At 41.5% G+C, this 17,279-nt stretch overlaps 2 protein-coding genes and 1 pseudogene across 4 annotated transcripts in view; 1 reads left to right on the plus strand and 2 right to left on the minus strand.

Annotated features, from left to right (window-relative positions):
* l3mbtl3 (L3MBTL histone methyl-lysine binding protein 3) overlaps window positions 1–3,279 on the minus strand; it is a 22,135-nt gene extending 18,856 nt beyond the window's left edge. For all 3 annotated transcript variants that reach the window (XM_058393640.1, XM_058393641.1, XM_058393639.1), the window contains exons 1-4: window positions 3,211–3,279; window positions 888–995; window positions 619–730; window positions 194–314 (exon numbers count right to left, since the gene is read on the minus strand). In XM_058393640.1, the coding sequence (XP_058249623.1) occupies window positions 194–314; window positions 619–730; window positions 888–977 (323 nt within the window). In that variant the 5' untranslated portion in view covers window positions 978–995; window positions 3,211–3,279. The remainder of the gene's footprint in view (window positions 1–193; window positions 315–618; window positions 731–887; window positions 996–3,210) is intronic.
* A 1,269-nt stretch (window positions 3,280–4,548) lies between these two features.
* tmem244 (transmembrane protein 244) lies at window positions 4,549–7,964 on the plus strand. Its single transcript, XM_058390840.1, has 6 exons — window positions 4,549–4,950; window positions 5,670–5,755; window positions 6,041–6,117; window positions 6,689–6,814; window positions 7,593–7,637; window positions 7,785–7,964. Exons 1-6 carry the CDS (start codon window positions 4,858–4,860, stop codon window positions 7,880–7,882), a joined length of 525 nt encoding a protein of 174 aa, XP_058246823.1. The 5' UTR covers window positions 4,549–4,857; the 3' UTR covers window positions 7,883–7,964.
* A 253-nt stretch (window positions 7,965–8,217) lies between these two features.
* Window positions 8,218–16,044, minus strand: LOC131353771 (tripartite motif-containing protein 16-like; annotated as a pseudogene).
* Window positions 16,045–17,279: the final 1,235 nt, after the last annotated feature.

The raw sequence follows: 17,279 nt of genomic DNA on the forward strand, positions 1-17,279 counted from the left end.
GATGCCTCACTGGATTAAAACAGTTTGAAACATTTCAGGAATGAATGTGGAATGTTTGGATGTTTAGTAAAATGTTAGGTGAAGGTTTGGTAAAATGTTCTGTTAAGGTTCAGGAAGTGTTTGGTGGAGGTTTGGTGAAATGTTTATATCATATTTAACAAATTTCAGGTGCAACTCTCTGGGGGTCACTCACTCCTGCTGCTGTAAGTGGAGGCCGCTGGTGCAGTGATCTCCATCAGGTAGGAAGTGGGGAGCAGGGTCCTTCCTGTTACTGCAGACACTCACACTACCACAGTGCACCTCAACCGACAAAGCTGTGGACAAAAACACTGTCTGAAAGTCTGAATGTGTGTGTGTGTGTGTGTGCGTGCATACTCTTGATAAATATGTATATATGTACAATATTATAATGCTGGTGTGTTTGTGTGCATTTTTTAGTGCAATGTGTGTGTGTGTGTGTGTTTGTGTGCATTTTTTAGTGCAATGTGTGTGTGTGTGTTTTTGTGTGTGTGTGTGTTTGTGTGCATGTTTTAGTGCAATGTGTGTGTGTGTTTGTGTGTGCGTGTGTGTGTGCGTGTGTGTGTTTGTGTGTGTGTGTGTGTGTGTGTGTGTGCTTGCCTTCCTGTGCTGTCGGAACACTCCATGTGGTGGTAGCATGAGCCTTCTTAACCCCTTCCTCATCCCCCGTGTCAGTTATGACCTCCAGCACCCCAAATTCATTTACACGAAACTAAGGAAAGGAAAAAAGAATGAAAGGATTGCTCCCTGAAATCCATCCAGAATCAGGATCTTTAAAAGACACGTGCCTTCCTGCTGCCTTCTGAAAAAGATTTTGTACCAATATGTACCAAAGGAGAAGCAATGCATCATGGGTCCTGAGCACAGACCTTGAGCTGGCTGCCGGGGAGGGTTCCCACACCGTCGCTCCACTCCATCGCCCCGTACAAGTCAAACTCAGGGGTCAATCCGTCCATCATACAGAACCACACAGAGATCTGAAACAGACACAAACAAACTGAAAACTGTAAACCCAAACAAACTGTAAACCCAAACAAACTGTAAACCCAAACAAACTGTAAACACAAACAAACTGTAAACCCAAACAAACTATAAACATAAACCAACTAGAAACAGAAACATAATCTGTAAACCCAAACAAACTATAAACATAAACAAACTGTAACCATAAACAAACTGCAAACATAAACATAAACTGTAAAGTGTAAACATAAACAAACTACAAAACAAAACATAGACTGTAAACATAAACAAACTACAAAACAAAACATTGACTGTAAACATAAACAACTGTAAACGCAAGCAAACTGTAAACAAACAACTGTAAACAAACATACACTGCAAAAATAAACCAACTGGAAACACAAACATGAACTGTAAACATGAACAAACTGCAAACATAAACAACTGCAAACACAAACAAACTGTAAACATAAACTATAAACATAAACTGTAAACACAAACTGTAAACATAAACAAACAAACTGTTACAAAAAAGCTGTTAGATTATTTCTAAAGTTCTTTCCCTATAAACATCTAACTGTAAATTAACAAATCTATAAACTATAAACATAAACTGTCAAGAAATTGTAAACACAAAATATAAGTAGTATATTTAAGTAGAAGTATAAATATAAACAAACAGTACATATAAACATAAACAATTCAGTTTAAATAGAATTTTATTTTCTCTTTTACAGTAGACTTTGTCACAAATAAACTCTAGAGAAATAAATAAATTCAATCTATAAATTATAAAGGTATTTTGCAGTCAAATATTATGTTATAGAAAATTAGCTACAATAATAATATTTTTAAAACGCATTATTATTATTATTATTATTATTATCTTAATTATTATTATTATTATTATTATTATTATTATTATTATTATCTTAAGTCTATAGGGGTCGCTGTTTCTTACACTTGTGAAATTGAAACTTTCACCCTTGCTTTAAACAATGAAATCAGAGAAAACTGATTTAAAAAAATCCGATATTTATTGATTTTTGAGATAATTCAATACCCTGAGGTTTATATATCGCTGTCGTTTCCATTTTTATACCCACAAATCACAGCACCTGAAGCCGGACCTTGTTTAATAATGATTATATGATGATCTCTGACCAGATAGTTGATGATTTTCAGTCCAGTCCGATGAGAATCACAGAAGGTTGGAAAAGAAATTGAGCTCTGGATGGAAATCACTTGAAGCTGCGTGAGTTATAGAAGTAACGCTGTTTAAGCTCTGATGGGTCACGTGCGAACAGTTTTTCATTCATGCGTCAAAAAATAAAAATAAATAAATAAACAGGACTACGTAAATTCTCAGGTTAAATAAAATAAATAAATTAAAAATAAAGTCCTGACATTAAGTGTGAAATAATGCATCTGTGTTTGACCTATTAATTCCCCGAGTCATTATAATAAATCACTTTCCCTCTTCAGTAATAAATGCATTCAGATTTTACTAAATCTCCTGAAGCCCAGGCGCACTTTTCTCTGATTGGAAATCCACTTTGCGTTTTATGAGATCTATATATTATTTTTTAAAATCTATATTTATAAAGCAAAAAAAAAAAAGAAAAGCTCAAAATGGCGGAGCAGGAATTAATTCTCTCTAACTCTTATACTGAAAGCCATTCCGATCTGAGCATGACAAAATTACAACTCTTACTGCAACTCTAATCCGATCTGATCATGGACAAGCAAATCTATTCTTCTTCTTCTTTATTTATTTTATTTATTAAGAAACATCCGTCTCTCTGTGTGTGTGTGTGTGTGTGTGTGTGTGTCTCGCGGGATCAGCTTCATAAGAGCGAATAGAAGCGTTAAAAGCTTGTCTATTATTTCCCCATAAAGAGTGAAACACACAACACACACCCCCAGCACACACTCCAGCACAAACACACACACACTCACTGTGCAATGTTATAACGTTATAATATTCATCTCCTCGGCCCGTTTCCGGTTTAACTGTAATCTTGTTATATTGAAGCGTTTTATTCACACTCAAGCTCTTCCTGCCTCGCGCGCAGGGCGTTTTGCACTTTTATAGCCAAGTTTCAGTCGAAATGCGTCGCGATAAAAAACAAATAAAAGTGCAACGCGGCGCAGAACAGTGTCGCATCCTGTCAAGCGGCGTAACGCGCGGCCGAAACAGTTTTATTCTAGTTTTAATTTGTCTCTTACCTAAATTCTCCCACGACTAATGCCCAGTTGCCCAGGCAGCGGACACAGTGCGCATGCGCAGTAAGGCGGCGGCGGCGGCAGCAGCAGCAGCAGCAGCACTGGAAGTACCGCTGCCGCCGTGCAAGATGCTAATCTTCCAAAGTTTTATTAAAAATCATAAGAAATCTTCTATCAGTGTCATGGAAAATTAAAACAGTTTCAAATATGAAAAAAGCACACGCATTTCGGAATAAAACTATCAATCTGCGTTATAGAAACAAACAAATTTCATAAAACAGTTCTGAAATCTGATTGGCTGACAGTGTATTCTGTATAAATTGTAGTAAAAAAAAAAATTGTAAAATTGATCAAATATAATATATAGATGTAAGGATGATTTATTGCAAATATTGTTTATAATAAATTAATGATGTCCATCTGTAGCCTGTATCTTTGTCTGCTATGTTGCTTAGCAACAAAGTGGGCTACACTGCATGGTGGAAGAATTGGTGTATTTCACCGAATGGTTTTATTCCACCACTTTGTTAAAGTGATATTATTGCACTTGAGGTTGTGTGTTACAGTCGTTACAGGTTTAGAAAGTGCTTTCTAGGTCTCTTAGCGATTATTCATTCAAAAGGCGATGAAGTTGAACGTAGTGACCAGGAACCCTGACAATTCAGCATCATATAGTATGCAGTACACATATTAGCATCAATTCTGTTGTTATAAAATGCGCGGTCATTTATAATATCTGTAACATACAATGATTTTTAAAAGAAGCATGCTATTGTTTTCCATGACCATAAAGATTCACTGAATCAAGACGGTCTATCCAGCTTGGCTGATATTCACACAATTCACGCATATTTCCAAATCAACACATAACATAAACTTGGGTAAAACCTCTGTGTGATAATCCAGTTTTGGATGTGTGTGTAAATGTATCTTTGGCACGTTGCAGTTTTGTAACAGTAACTGAACAAAAAACGACTCAGTGCATGAACCAAACCGATTCAATTCACAGAAGTGAATCGTATTCAAATGAAAGATCTCTAGTAGCATGCAAAGTAGTCTTTTAGGGGCGTGGGTTTAAAGGAAGCTTCACATTTGCATTTAACACGTCAGATGTAGGGGTTTCAGTCAAAATGTGGAGGTCTGGGTGATCGAGCAGAACTGAACAGGGTCTGATATTTATCAATGAATAAACAGAGCTCTAATAAAAACAATGTGTTTGATTTCAAACAAAATGTGTCAGGAGTCAGGAAAAGAGAACAGTTCAACACACCGTCAAGATGAACCAAATCCCAGCCTCTTCAAAGGAACAGGAAATGACATCACACACATGCAAAGACCTGAACAGCGTTATTTAAGCCTTTTTCTTACATCTGGGTGATATTTATTTAAATAAACACAAGTTTCAGTCATGCTAGCACATTGTGTAGCTTCTACAGAGCTAACAAAACATGAAAAAGTTGATTTGTTAACCGTCTCAGGCCTTCAGAGCGGGTTTAATCCGGCTCAGGTTGAAGCAAACGTTTCAGCATGTTGCTAATCCTGTTAAGACCTGTCCTCATAGACACACAGTTAACAAAACACTGCACCGCTAGCATTAGTTGTTGTGGTGTTGTGTGTGTTGGATGATAAAACAGAAAGCGTCTGCTCTTCATGTCGTGGGATTACTGCTGCCGGTGCTGTTGGACGCCTCAGATCAAACACCACTGCAAGCTGTCAGTCAACACCAAGCTCAATGACACATGGGTAAAGCTCTTCATCTCATGTTCAGGAGATCTATAACTAAATATAAAACGGTTTCATTACATGGTCACAATGTTTCAGAGTGGAGTATGAGAAGATTCAGTCATGGTTTGGTTGGATGGAGTGTTTGGGTGGATGATTCTATACAAATTGATTTCTTTATGTATTTATTGTGTTTAAAACTTGCAGCTCATTTAACAAAACCAGGGCAAATAAAAGAGAAGGAGAAATCAGGAATCACTGACTTCCTGTGACACAATGGCTTTGTATGTTAAAAAGTGATGTGCCATTCGTAAACCAGTTGACTCGGAGTGGATCGCTGTGAGACGAGTCGCATGCTGTAGATGTAGAAAACTTTTTTTAACCTTAAATGCAGTTAAAATCCCAGGAATTTATTGTTTTGTGAATTAGAAAGCAGCATAGGATTCCGAACCCATTTCAATCAGAGTTAAACAAAGAAGAACCATCACTAGACGTTTAGAAAAGAATAAAAAAAAAAAAAGTGATCCAAAAGAATCGACTCACTGATTTGACTCACTGAAGTGACTCACGATTCCCATGACTAATGTTATGTTTAAAAGCTTTTTCTGAAGAAAACGTTAAGGAAATTTACACCGAATCTGATGTATTCATTATTGTGCAATCTAAATTACGCAGGTCTTTGTATAAAAGTCGACGGATTTTGTGCATGATGTATTAATCTGTGAAGATTCATTTTCCAGGTGGTTCTTCAGAACCTGTTAATGTGTATAGTGTGTTTCTACTCACTTTACTACATCACCCTCAGTTTGTGCATCGGCATCCTGAAGTAAGTCTTACTAAATAAGATACACTGAGTCTATGCAAGTGTGTGTGTGTGTTATTATTAAAAGCATTATTTATGTGAAAATGAGCTAAATGATGTTAGTTTTTGTGTGTGTTCATTAACAAAACTTCAGACAGTGAACATGTATTGGCTGACATTTTGGCTAAAGGGAACAGAGTGAAAATGTTCATTTTTGTCAAAGGTTTATCAGGAGGATGTTTATAGAAGGATGTTTTATCACAGTCAGTGTTAAATTGTCAGTGTAAGTGTGTATGTGTGTTGCATCAGGGTAGAGGAGGTGGATAGCTTATTAGCACCTTTCAACTACAAAATACAACCTTCATGGAACAACCCGAAATATTTAGGTAAGCCCAATTCAAACCTCTTCCAAAAAAAATATGATCATACTTTCATAAAATAAAAACAAAAACCCTTTCACTGTAAAAATATAATATAAGACAACACATTGGAAACCACACCAACTAAAAAACACACGCATACTGCAGTACCACTCAGGAGGAAACACACAGCAGGGGAATTGGGGAAATACAAACAGGTGAAGACAATCAAAGCAGGAAATGGAGCAAAGACTAAAGATGATGTTTTTTTTTTTTTAAAAAAAATGAGCGACAGTGCCCTCTGGTGGTGTGAGGAGGAAATGTCCGTGATGTCCGTTACAGAGAGCGCTGATGAAGGATCAGATCCCGCTGATTAACGCTAATAAATACAACTTGATAAGAAAATATCAAACTGTCCCTAGATGAGAAGGACGTCTGAAAGGTTAGATTTACAGACTAAAAGTCAGGAAAGTTGATTAACTGTTGATTAAAGCTGCAGGATTTGCCTGATATAAACACAGTCTCCCGCTTGAGCTGAGGATTTTTTTAAAACTCTGGGTTCCTCAGTTTAGTGACTGTGTGTCTGTTTCCTGTGCAGTGAGCGTGATCTCGACTGAGGTGACGTACATGGTGGGAGGACTGGTTTTTGCCTGGATTGTGGAGGAGTGGGTGTGGGACTACGCCATCACCGTGACGCTGCTACACATCGGTCTTACGATCGCTGGTACGGAGTGTAATGTAACCAGTAAAATAACACACACACACAAACACACACACACTCCAAACTTTACCTCAAAATCCCTTTTCACATTAACATCTGATAGATTTAGTTTTTCTAAACCAAAAAAGAAGTTTAAACCACGTGTAAAGTATCACAGTTCCTCTGATAGACGCTGCTACAGCCTCTAAACTTTTTATTTAATATACTTTAAACGTAAAAGATCGATAAACAAAATAAAAAGTTTTGATGTCAATCATTATCTGTATCATTTACCCCACAGCGCTAAAATCTGGATTCTGATTGGTCAGAAGCTGTTGATTAGTTTTCTGTAAGATCGGCTCTGACAGTAGCACAGAGATTCTCTTTGTTTTTATCATATCAGCTTCAAGAAAGAGAAAAAAGAGAGACTTGTGTCTGTCAAGAAGAATCATTTCCACATCACACTCTAACTATAAATGGATAAAAACAAAGCTGATTGCTGAAGGTCAGGGAGCATCTGGTTTTAGGCAGCAGTGTATGATGGGAAATGGAGTTTAAGGTTTGTGTAGAGCTGAAGTTATGATTATTTTCCTCTAATAGCACAATCCTCAAGTGTTTCATTCTTTAAATATCACCCAGGCCTCCATGCAACAGTAATTCATACTGACTCACATTCTCATCTGCTTCAGCCCTCATCTGAACATCATTAAGGTTATAAAGCGAGTGGTGGAGATTCAGTACTCTGACTCAGATCACACATACAGTGTTAATAAGTGGGGTTTTGTTTCCTGTTGTGTTTCAGTCATGGCCGATTTCCCCTCCACAGAACACTGGTGGATCACTCAGGGTGAGTCCTGACTCCTATACTGACCCCTGGTTCCCGTTCCAGCCGAGTAAACAGCAGGAATTCAATTCCCTCACCATGCAAGTTTCATTCATCATGTTCACTCTGATTTTAGCATCTAATCCGTGCTCCAACCCTGTTCATTTCCAGGTTCAGGATTAGTGATGATGATCTTTGGTGGTCAGCTTCTGGCGTATCATCTTTTCAGGAATAATTTTGTTCATCCTGCAGATCTACAGAACTTTTGACTGAAATCCCTTCACAGTTTGAACCGTGTGCTGTTTCCTCTCTCTCTCTCTCTCTCTCTCTCTCTCTCTCTCTCTGTGTGTGTGTGTTTCATACCATAATTGTGTCAGGAGTTTATAAAGTTAAATATATCAGTAAATCAAGATACTTCTGTTATTTTAGTCGGTCAGATGAAGACAAGAAGATTTGAAGAAAATCCCACAGAAGCTTCTTTATTTGGAGTTAATCAGAATCATTTCATTGATGCAGCTGATGATAATTACTTTTGTACATGAGATTGAATGTGATTGGTTTATTCTGAACACAGATACACAGGCTATTGTAAGTGACTGTGGATAAAAAAAGAAAAGGAAAGAAAAATTTCCACATAACAAAGAATGAATATTCTGTGTGTTTGGTGCTCAGGAACAATCTCTCTATAATGTGGAATCTTGTTGAAATTAAACACTTTTCTATAAGATCATTTGTGATACAATTTCTACTTGTTACTGACCACAAAACACCAGATACATCTTATTCTGGATCACACAACCTCAGTTTTGATAATAAACCAAGACAGAACCCAGCGTATAGAGGCTGAGTGAATGTGGTGTGGACTCTGTGGAGGAGCTTCATGGTGTCAGAGATGCTGTAGAAGGACAGAGTTCCTGCACTGTGATCCACATACACTCCTATTCTGGAGGGTGATGGAACTCTGAGATCAGTCTCAATGTTGTTGTGATAGAAAGAGAGAGAAGAAGGAGGAGAAGGAGAACAATACAGACTCCAGGACTGATTGTTGAATCCAAACCAACACTCATTACCCTGTCCTTTCTTGCTGATGTCTTTATATGAGACTGATATGGACACACGACTGCTCCACTCCACCTCCCAGTAACAGCGTCCACACACACTCTCCTTACACAACACTTGAGGCCAGGAGTCAAATCTCTATGGATGATCAGAGTACTTCTGCTTTCTCTCTCTGTATCTCACCACTCTGTTCTTCTCAGACAGAATGAGGTGAGGATGTGTCGTGTTGGGATCCAGAGTCAGATAACAGAAATCTAAAATAAAAGAGAAAAACAAACTGAACAATGTGAACATGTTGGGTTTAATTCACACAATACTGTATATTCATGTGGAGAGTGTGTGTGTGTGTGTGTGTGTGTGTGTGTGTTTGTGTGTGTGTGTATGTGTGTTAGACGTACATTTCAGAAACTCTTCTCTGCTCTGTGGCTCTGATGGTGAAATGATCTGAACTGCTGCAGCTGTGGAGAGAAAAATGGAAATGAAGACAAAAAGCATCATCAGGTTGTGTAAAAGATGGAAACAGTTGAAAGTGATACAGTCAGTTTATTCATTTGAAATCAGTATTTTACTTCAAAGTGTCAGGTGAACAAACTGGCTGCAGAAAAGTAAGCAGGAGCATGGCTAAGAAATAACACTTCACAGAGCGAGTAAAGACGTCCATCATTGTGTTTCTCCAGCAGGAGCAGCTCCTCTTACCATGTGGAGGGATTTTGATGAATTCCTCCTCACAGAATTCCTCCAGTCTCTTCTTCAGATCTGAGAGAGAATTCCTCACTCCATCAAATGACAGATGTTGAGAAACAGTGAGACTGGATGTGTCCAAATATGGTCTGATTAATAGAGAAGACCAATGTCCAGAAGCTAAAGCCTATAGAGAACAAATGAAATGAAAGACACACTTGTGATGTCAGACAGGGACATTTATTGCTGCTTTAATGAGAGGTGTTTTAGAGAGTGTGTGAGGAACAGCTGGCTCTGTAGATCAGACAGTGAGTGTTACCTGGAGGAAATGGATGTGATCGTGTGTGTGTGAAAGCTGCTCCAGCTCAGTGACTCTCCTCTGAAGATCAGCAATCTCCTGCTCCAGTTGCTCCAGGAGTCGTTCAGCTCGACTCAGTTCAGTCTTCTCCTGAGCTCTGATCAGCTCCGTCACCTCCGAGCGCTTTTTCTCCATGGAGCTGATCATCTCAGTAAAGATCCTCTCACTGTCATCTACTGCTGTCTGTGCACTGAGCTGTTAGGACACACACACACACACACACACACACACAAACACACACACACACAAACACACACACACACACATACACACACACACACACACACACACACACAGAAGATTTAAATCTCATCTATCATTCCCTCTCTTACTGGGACTCTAAATGACTGGTTGTCCATGTTGTGTGTGTTTCTAGGAGCAGCTCTGTCTCTGCTCACTGCTCACCTTTATAGTGTTCACAGCCTGTTTCAGCTCCTGCACCTTCTTCTGCTTCTCCTGGATTCTCTGCTGGAATTTCAGCTCCTCCTCTTTTAACTCACTCTGAGGACAAGTTATTTTGAATTCTTGTGAAAGTTTATTCATCTTTATTAGCTCCTACTGCGGAATGTCTAATCACCTGTCAGCACAGTGTCAAGGAATTTCTGTTTGGTTTCTGCATTTTGTTACTAGGTAGACATACACTCCTGTGAAGAAGCGCCAGAGACAGAAGGTGTTGAATCCATGAGCGGTTTATTAAAGCAGCACAAAACAGCAAGCAAAATCGTAGTCAGAAACAAAGCAAAGATCCATGGGCCAGGTAGCATGAACGAAACAAAGAAATCCAAAAACATGAGGCAAAACAGTAACCGTACACAGGTGAGGTCATACACAGAATAATCCAATTCAGAGGCAAAGCACAACGGTAATCACAAATACAGTCCAGGTCATACACAGAAACACTAGCACAAACAAACACTCAGTAAGGCTACTCAGAACAATACTGTGCAAAGAACACTCATGTATATACTGCTTAAATGCCCGGGCAGAAACCAGGAAAAGAACCACATGATCATCAATACTCGAGGGAGGGCTCCTTCTGCTGCCCAGATTCGCAATAAGACCTGACAGAGCACCCCCCTTCTAGGAACACCTCCTGGTTTTCTATGGCGTGGTCAGCCCCGAGAGTGGGGAGGTGGGTGGTTAGGATGAGCAAAGTGGAACTCTTCAGTCAGGGAGAGGTCCAGGATGTCTGCGGCATCGACCCAGGAGCGTTCCTCAGGGACATACCCCTCCCAGTCTACCAGATCCTGGAAGCGGTTCCTAACTCGCTGAGGTTCAATGGTCGCAGATTCATTCCGCTGGTGTTCATGTACAGGCTTAAGGAGGGAGACGGGAAAAGCGATAAGTTGGGGGGGGGGCATAGGCGATAAGAGACAGGATTGACCTGACGCACAATCTCAAAGGGTCCAATGAACTTGGGACTGAGTTTGCGGCATGGAGTTGAAGGCGTAAGTTTCTGGGTGACAGCCACACCCTTTGTCCCATCTGGTAGGCGGGATGCTGGTGGCGACAACAATCAGCTTGCATTCTTTGCCTTCTTACAGCTCTCTGTAGCCGCACATGGGCTCATTCCCAAACCTCTTGGCTACGCCCAGCCAAGTTATCTACTACAAGTACAGCTGAGGGCTCCCCCAACCAAGGAAACAAGGGCGGTTGGTAACCTAGAATGCACTGGAAGGGCATGAAGCCCGTGGTGGAGTGTGTTAAGGAGTTCTGGGTGTATTCGGCCAAGGGGAGAAACTCACTCCAACAGTGTTGTTCTCTGCTGCAGTATGATTGGAGGAACCTCCCAATTTCTTGCTTTAACCGTTCGGCCTGCCAATTGGACTGCAGGTGGTACCCGGACGTCAAGCTCACATTGATCCCCAGCTGCGTACAGAAGGCTCGTCAGATTTGTGAAATGAACTGAGGGCCCCGGTCTGATACAATGTCCTCAGGAAATCCATAATTCCAAGACACCTGGTGGAACAGGGAGGTGGCCGTTTCCCAAGCTAATCCTTTAAGCAGAATGAGTTTGCAGGCTTTGGAGAAGCGGTCAATGGTGGTGAAACCATGAGAGCTGGACAGGTCCGTAAGAAAGTCTATGGCAAGGTGTGACCAGGGTCGCTGTGGGATAGGCAGTGGTTCTAGGAGAACTAACCGTAATGTTCTGTGAATACCAGGGTGACCATTACTGGGAGACTCATGGGTCCACTGCACAACGCGGAGGTGAAGCGAGGTGGGCACATAGAGTTTAAGGCCGGGGGAGGCTCTACACCAAGGGCTCTATGAATAGCCAGTGACGCCATTCTTCCAGGGCCGCTTTAATGGACAGTAGCTCCTGATTGCCCACGTCGTAGTTGGCCTCAGCCGCTGTGAGTTTCCTAGAATAAAAGGCATTGCAAGGATGGAGCTTTCCAGAGACAACTTTGTTGTCAAAGTTGTCAAAGCCTTGGGACAGAACAGCTCCTATACCAGAGCTGGAGGCATCCACCTCTACTACAAAGGGGGCTTCGGGGTCAGGATGGCAGAGGATAGGGGCTGTGATGAAGCTCTTCTTAAGTTTAATGAATGCCTCATGGGCAGGACTGGACCATGAAAGTCTTCTAGGTTTGCCTTTCAGAAGGGAGGTCAGGAGACCTGCTATGGTGCTGTACTTCCGTATAAAACGACGATAGAAGTTGGCAAACCCCAAGAAGCGCTGCAGCTCTTTGACAGAGGTGGGTTCTGGCCAGTCTGTGACAGCTTTAACCTTGGCCTGGTCCATTTCCACCCTTCCAGGAGAGAGGACATACCCCAAAAACGCGAGGCGATGGCGATGAAACTAGCATTTCTCCAGTTTAACATATAGGTTGTGCTTTCTGAGATGGGTGAGTACTGTACGAACGTGGTGTATGTGTTTCTCCAGAGATGTAGAGTAAATGAGAATATCAATATAAGCAATGACAAAGATGTTGAGAATGTTCTTAAATATCTCGTTGATCAGAGACTGAAATACAGCTGGAGCGTTGGTGAGTTCATAGGGCATAACCAGGTATTCGTAGTGGCCCCGGGTGGTGTGAAAGGCCGTTTTCCATTGTCTCCCTCCCTAATACGGATGAGGTAATATGTGCTCCGTAAATCCAGTTTGGTGAAAATATTGGCTCCCTGTAGCTGTTCCAAGGCTGCTGGTATTAGGAGTAATGGGTAGGGATAGTGCACTGTGACAGCGTTTAGTCCCCTATAGTCTATGCAAGGACGTAGGCCACCATCCTTTTTTCCCATGCAGAAAAACCCCGCGGCTGCTGGGGATGTCGAGGGGCGGATGTGTTCGGCAGCGAGAGCCTCCTCTATGTAATCCTCCATAGCTTTATTTTCTGCTTTTGGGTGGCATCGCATTGGGTGGAAGCTCAATAGCACAATCCCAGGGACGGTGAGAAGGAAGCTGAGAGGCCCTTTCTTTAGAAAATACCTCCCGTAAGGCATTGTATTTTCTCGGTGGGGCTAAAGGAGTGGTGGTCCCTGGGCTTTCCACAGAAGTAGTGAAACGTGGACGTGGCTGAGTGAGTTGAAGGAGTCAAGGCAGTGACAGGACCAGAGAGTCAATTCTCTCTCTCTCCATGAAATCAGAGGGTCGTGTAGATGTAACCAGGACATGCCCAAAATGGGTATGGCCAAGATGGGGTTGACGAGGGAGCTGATGAGGTACAATGAAAGCTGTTCAAGGTGGAATAATTCAATCTTTAAATCCAGGGACTTGGTTTGGCAGAAAAAGTATCCCCCCCAATGGGCTGATTGTTGACGGCTGTCACTCATAGAGGTGGGGTGCACGGAACAGTGGACAGGTGTAGCTCCTCCATGAGACTGCTGTTGATAATGTTGACGGCCACTCCTGAATCTGTCAGCGCTGAGATGGGAAAGGATTCATTAGCGTGGCTTAACATGGCAGGTACAGACACATTGGAGAGGAGTGTTTTGTCTCCCACCTGAGATTTAGATGGTCTCTCTGGGCATCAATAGATCTGATGACCAGATTCGCTGCAGTAGAAGCACAGATGCTGCTCAGAAATGGCAGCGGCACTCCTCTTCAGAGACACACGCTCTCCCAAGTTGCATGGGTTCGACAGGCTCCTCCCTGGGGCCAGAGAGCTCTGCGGCACAACGGTACAGGGAGCGAGGTTGAGTAGTCACATGGTGTTGACATGCTGTACCGATGTACTGAGAGAGCATGGTGTTGGTGTCATGGCAGGCCATTTCTGCTTGAAGAGCCGGGTGGAGGCCCCCCAGGGTGGAGGCTACAGACAGCAAAGTGGTGTCATTCCACCCGGATTGAGCCGCGAGAGTGCGAAACTTAACAGCATAATTGGCTGCCGAGTTCGATCCTTGACACAACTCCATCGGTTGAACTGATATATCTTTCCCCCCTGCTGGATATTTGAAGACCTCACAAATTAGACTCGCAAAGCAAACGAACAAGGTCTAAACTTGCGGATCAGTATCCCATACTGCTGACGCCCAATCTAAGGCTCTACCAGTCAAAAGAGACAAAACAAACGCACACCTGGTTGTATCTGCTGTGTAGAGTTCAGGCTGGTGGGTGAAGAAGCTATCACACTGATGTATGAAACCTCGACAGCGATCGGGAGACCCGTATTATTTTTCCAGAAGCTCCATTCTCGGAGATTCACGATATGGTGTCGGAGCGGGCGAGGGAGCGGGAGTTGGAGGTGCGGCTTGGGCTTGAGCCAGTTGTGGTAGCTGAAGATTTTCAGCCTGAAGTGCCTCCACCTGATTCTGATAGGCGTGGATAATGGCGCCTTGACGGAGCAGTGCTGCTTGTAAATCCGCTGGACTCATTTGAGGCACAGTATTCTGTGAAGAAGCACCAGAGGCAGAAGGTGTCGAATCCATGAGCAGTTTATTAAAGCAGCACAAAACAGCAAGCAAAATCGTACTTAGAAACAAAGCAAAGATCCGTGGGCCGGGTAGCATGAATGAGGCAAACAAATCCAAAAACACAAGGCAAAACAGTAATCTGTACACGGGTGAGGTCATACACAGAATAATCCAATTCAGAGGCGAAGCAAAACGGTAATCACAAAAACAGTCCAGGTCATACACAGAAACTCTAGCACAAACAAACGCTCAGTAAGGCTACTCGGAACAATACTGCGCAAAGAACATGCATGTGTGCGCTGCTTAAATGTCCGGGCAGAAACCAGGAAGAAAATCACGTGACTGTCAATACTCGGGGGAGGGCTGCTGCCCAGATTCCCGATGAGACGTGACAACTCCATGTTGCTTATAGTAAAGAGTAATAATTGAGTAATAAAGAGTAACATTGAGATTTTTGGCTGGTAAAACCTTTCATTTTCATACAAATACGTTATGACAAGAATCTCTGCACTCTGAGTAGTGTTAGCCAGCAGATGTAATATCAGCCCAGTCATTAAAAGTTAGATGTGGATGAACTCTGGCTTTTTGTATGTGATAGGGATGAGGTGTGTAAGTGTGTGTGTGTGTGTGTGTGTGTGTGTAGGTGTGTGTGTGTGTGTGTGTGTGTTAACCTGCCTTACCCTGTCACTGAAATGTTTACTAACTTGTCTGACTAGATTAATAAGATTACTGAGGAAAATTAAAATCTCTGTTAATCTGAATACATTCAATTTAATAAACTTTTACAGAACAGAAACATTTTGATTGAATAACAAATTGAATTTAAAATTGAAATCATATAACTGACTAAAGCACCAGTTTCTACACAGGAACTTTGGAAAGATTTCTTCTTCTCACCTGTTTCTTAACACGTTCTTCTGCTACTGTGACGATGTCGTGTCCTCTGTGATTTTCCATCATACACATATAACAGATGAAGGTTTGATCAGTACGACAGTAGATCTCAAACACCTTTTTATGTTCAGAGCAGATCTTCTCTTTTAGTTTTGCTGAGGCTACAATTAATGTGTGTTTTGTCAAAGTAGAAATTTCAAGATGAGGTTTGAGATGAGTTTCACAGTAAGAATCCAGACACATCAAACAGGACTTGATGGCTTTGAGTTTTCTCCCAGTGCAGAAATCACACTTCACATCTCCAGGTCCAGCGTAACAGTGAGCAGCTTGGAAGTTGATCTTCTTCAGTTTCTCCACCACTTCAGCCAGCATGTTGTTTCTGTGTAGAACAGGCCTGGGAGTGAAAATGTCTCTGCACTGAGGACAGCTGTAGACACCCTTCTGATCCTCCTGATCCCAGTGACCATTGATACACACCTTGCAGAAACTGTGTCCACAGTGGATAGTCACCGGATCCTTCAAGATTTCTAGACACACTGGACAGATGAACTGATCCTGATCTACTGAAATACTGGCCTCAGCCATTTTCCTGAACTCACATGCACACACACACACACAGAGTGAAAGAGAGAGAGAGAGAGAGAGAGAGAGAGAGAATCATTCAGAGCTCAGTTTCATTTTCTATGAAATAAGTCGGAGTAACTTCCTGGTTCTGTGTGGCAGAGTAAGACGGGGTGGAGAGAGAGAGAAAGAGAAAGAGAGAGAGAGAGAGAGCTATTGAAGATCTGGATATAGATGTAACCTGCTTTTCCTAAAAGGGAACAAGTCACTGCATTGCTTGCTACACAATGGGGATACCAGATGTCTTCCTTCAGACTTCCATCAGATTCAAAACACTGATGCTTGCCTACAAAGCCAAGAATTTACCTGCACCATCTTACCTCAAAGATCTTATTACTCCTCGCACTGTACCTCGCTCTCTCCGATCCACTAGCACTGCCCGACTGGTCCCACCATCTCTCAGGGTAAAAGGTAGGTATTCATCTAGACTCTTCTCTGTTCTGGCACCGAAGTGGTGGAATGAACTTCCCCTAGATGTCTGCACAGCAGAGTCTCTGACTGTCTTCAAACGACGTCTTAAGACCTACCTTTTCCTGAGGCACTTACCTTTCACTGTTTATGGTTTAAAAAAAAAAAAAAAAATTCCAGTTTTAGGCGAATGGTATCCTGAGTCTGTGACCTATTGAACCAGTGTTAATGTTTTCAATGATAGTGACTTAAAGCACTTTTGTATGTCGCTCTGGATAACAGCATCTGCCAAATGCCAGAAATGTAAATGTAAATGTATTAAAGTTGCATTTTTCAACATTTAAAAATATCACATCACTTTTACATTAGAGAACATTTTCAAGATTTACAAGAAACAGCTAACAGAACAATAAACAAAACTACTCTTTAGACTCTTAAACAATAATAAAATGAAAATATAACATTTAAAGGTGACAAATGATCACTTATTGTTATTTTTTAGACATAATGCAATACATTTAACAAGATAAGAGATTCAGTTTTGTTAATAAAGGCAATCAATACCAATATTTACCTTGGTTTCCACTTAGAGTATGGAACTTTTAACATGACCAGATTATCAAATACTAGACATGGCGGAATCTCCAATCTCACTTGACGCGGGGGAAAACGCGCGACAATTGAACTCATATGCACTCTCGATCAAAATGCACAAAATTTTATCATTTAAAAAAGCAAAGTTTGCAGTTTTTAATGATATATGCCACACTGCATGAAAGGAGCTGTATCCG

This window comes from Hemibagrus wyckioides, linkage group LG06 (assembly GCF_019097595.1).
Source record: "Hemibagrus wyckioides isolate EC202008001 linkage group LG06, SWU_Hwy_1.0, whole genome shotgun sequence".
NCBI lineage: Eukaryota > Metazoa > Chordata > Actinopteri > Siluriformes > Bagridae > Hemibagrus > Hemibagrus wyckioides.

Bases quoted from the DNA above. Each gene is read 5' to 3' on its own strand.
- tmem244 (XM_058390840.1), top strand. From the start codon at position 4,858: ATGTCGTGGGATTACTGCTGCCGGTGCTGTTGGACGCCTCAGATCAAA. The intron at 5,756-6,040 runs GTAAGTCTTACT...GTGTTGCATCAG, and splicing joins TTGTGCATCGGCATCCTGAA to GGTAGAGGAGGTGGATAGCT. The intron at 6,815-7,592 runs GTACGGAGTGTA...GTTGTGTTTCAG, and splicing joins CATCGGTCTTACGATCGCTG to TCATGGCCGATTTCCCCTCC.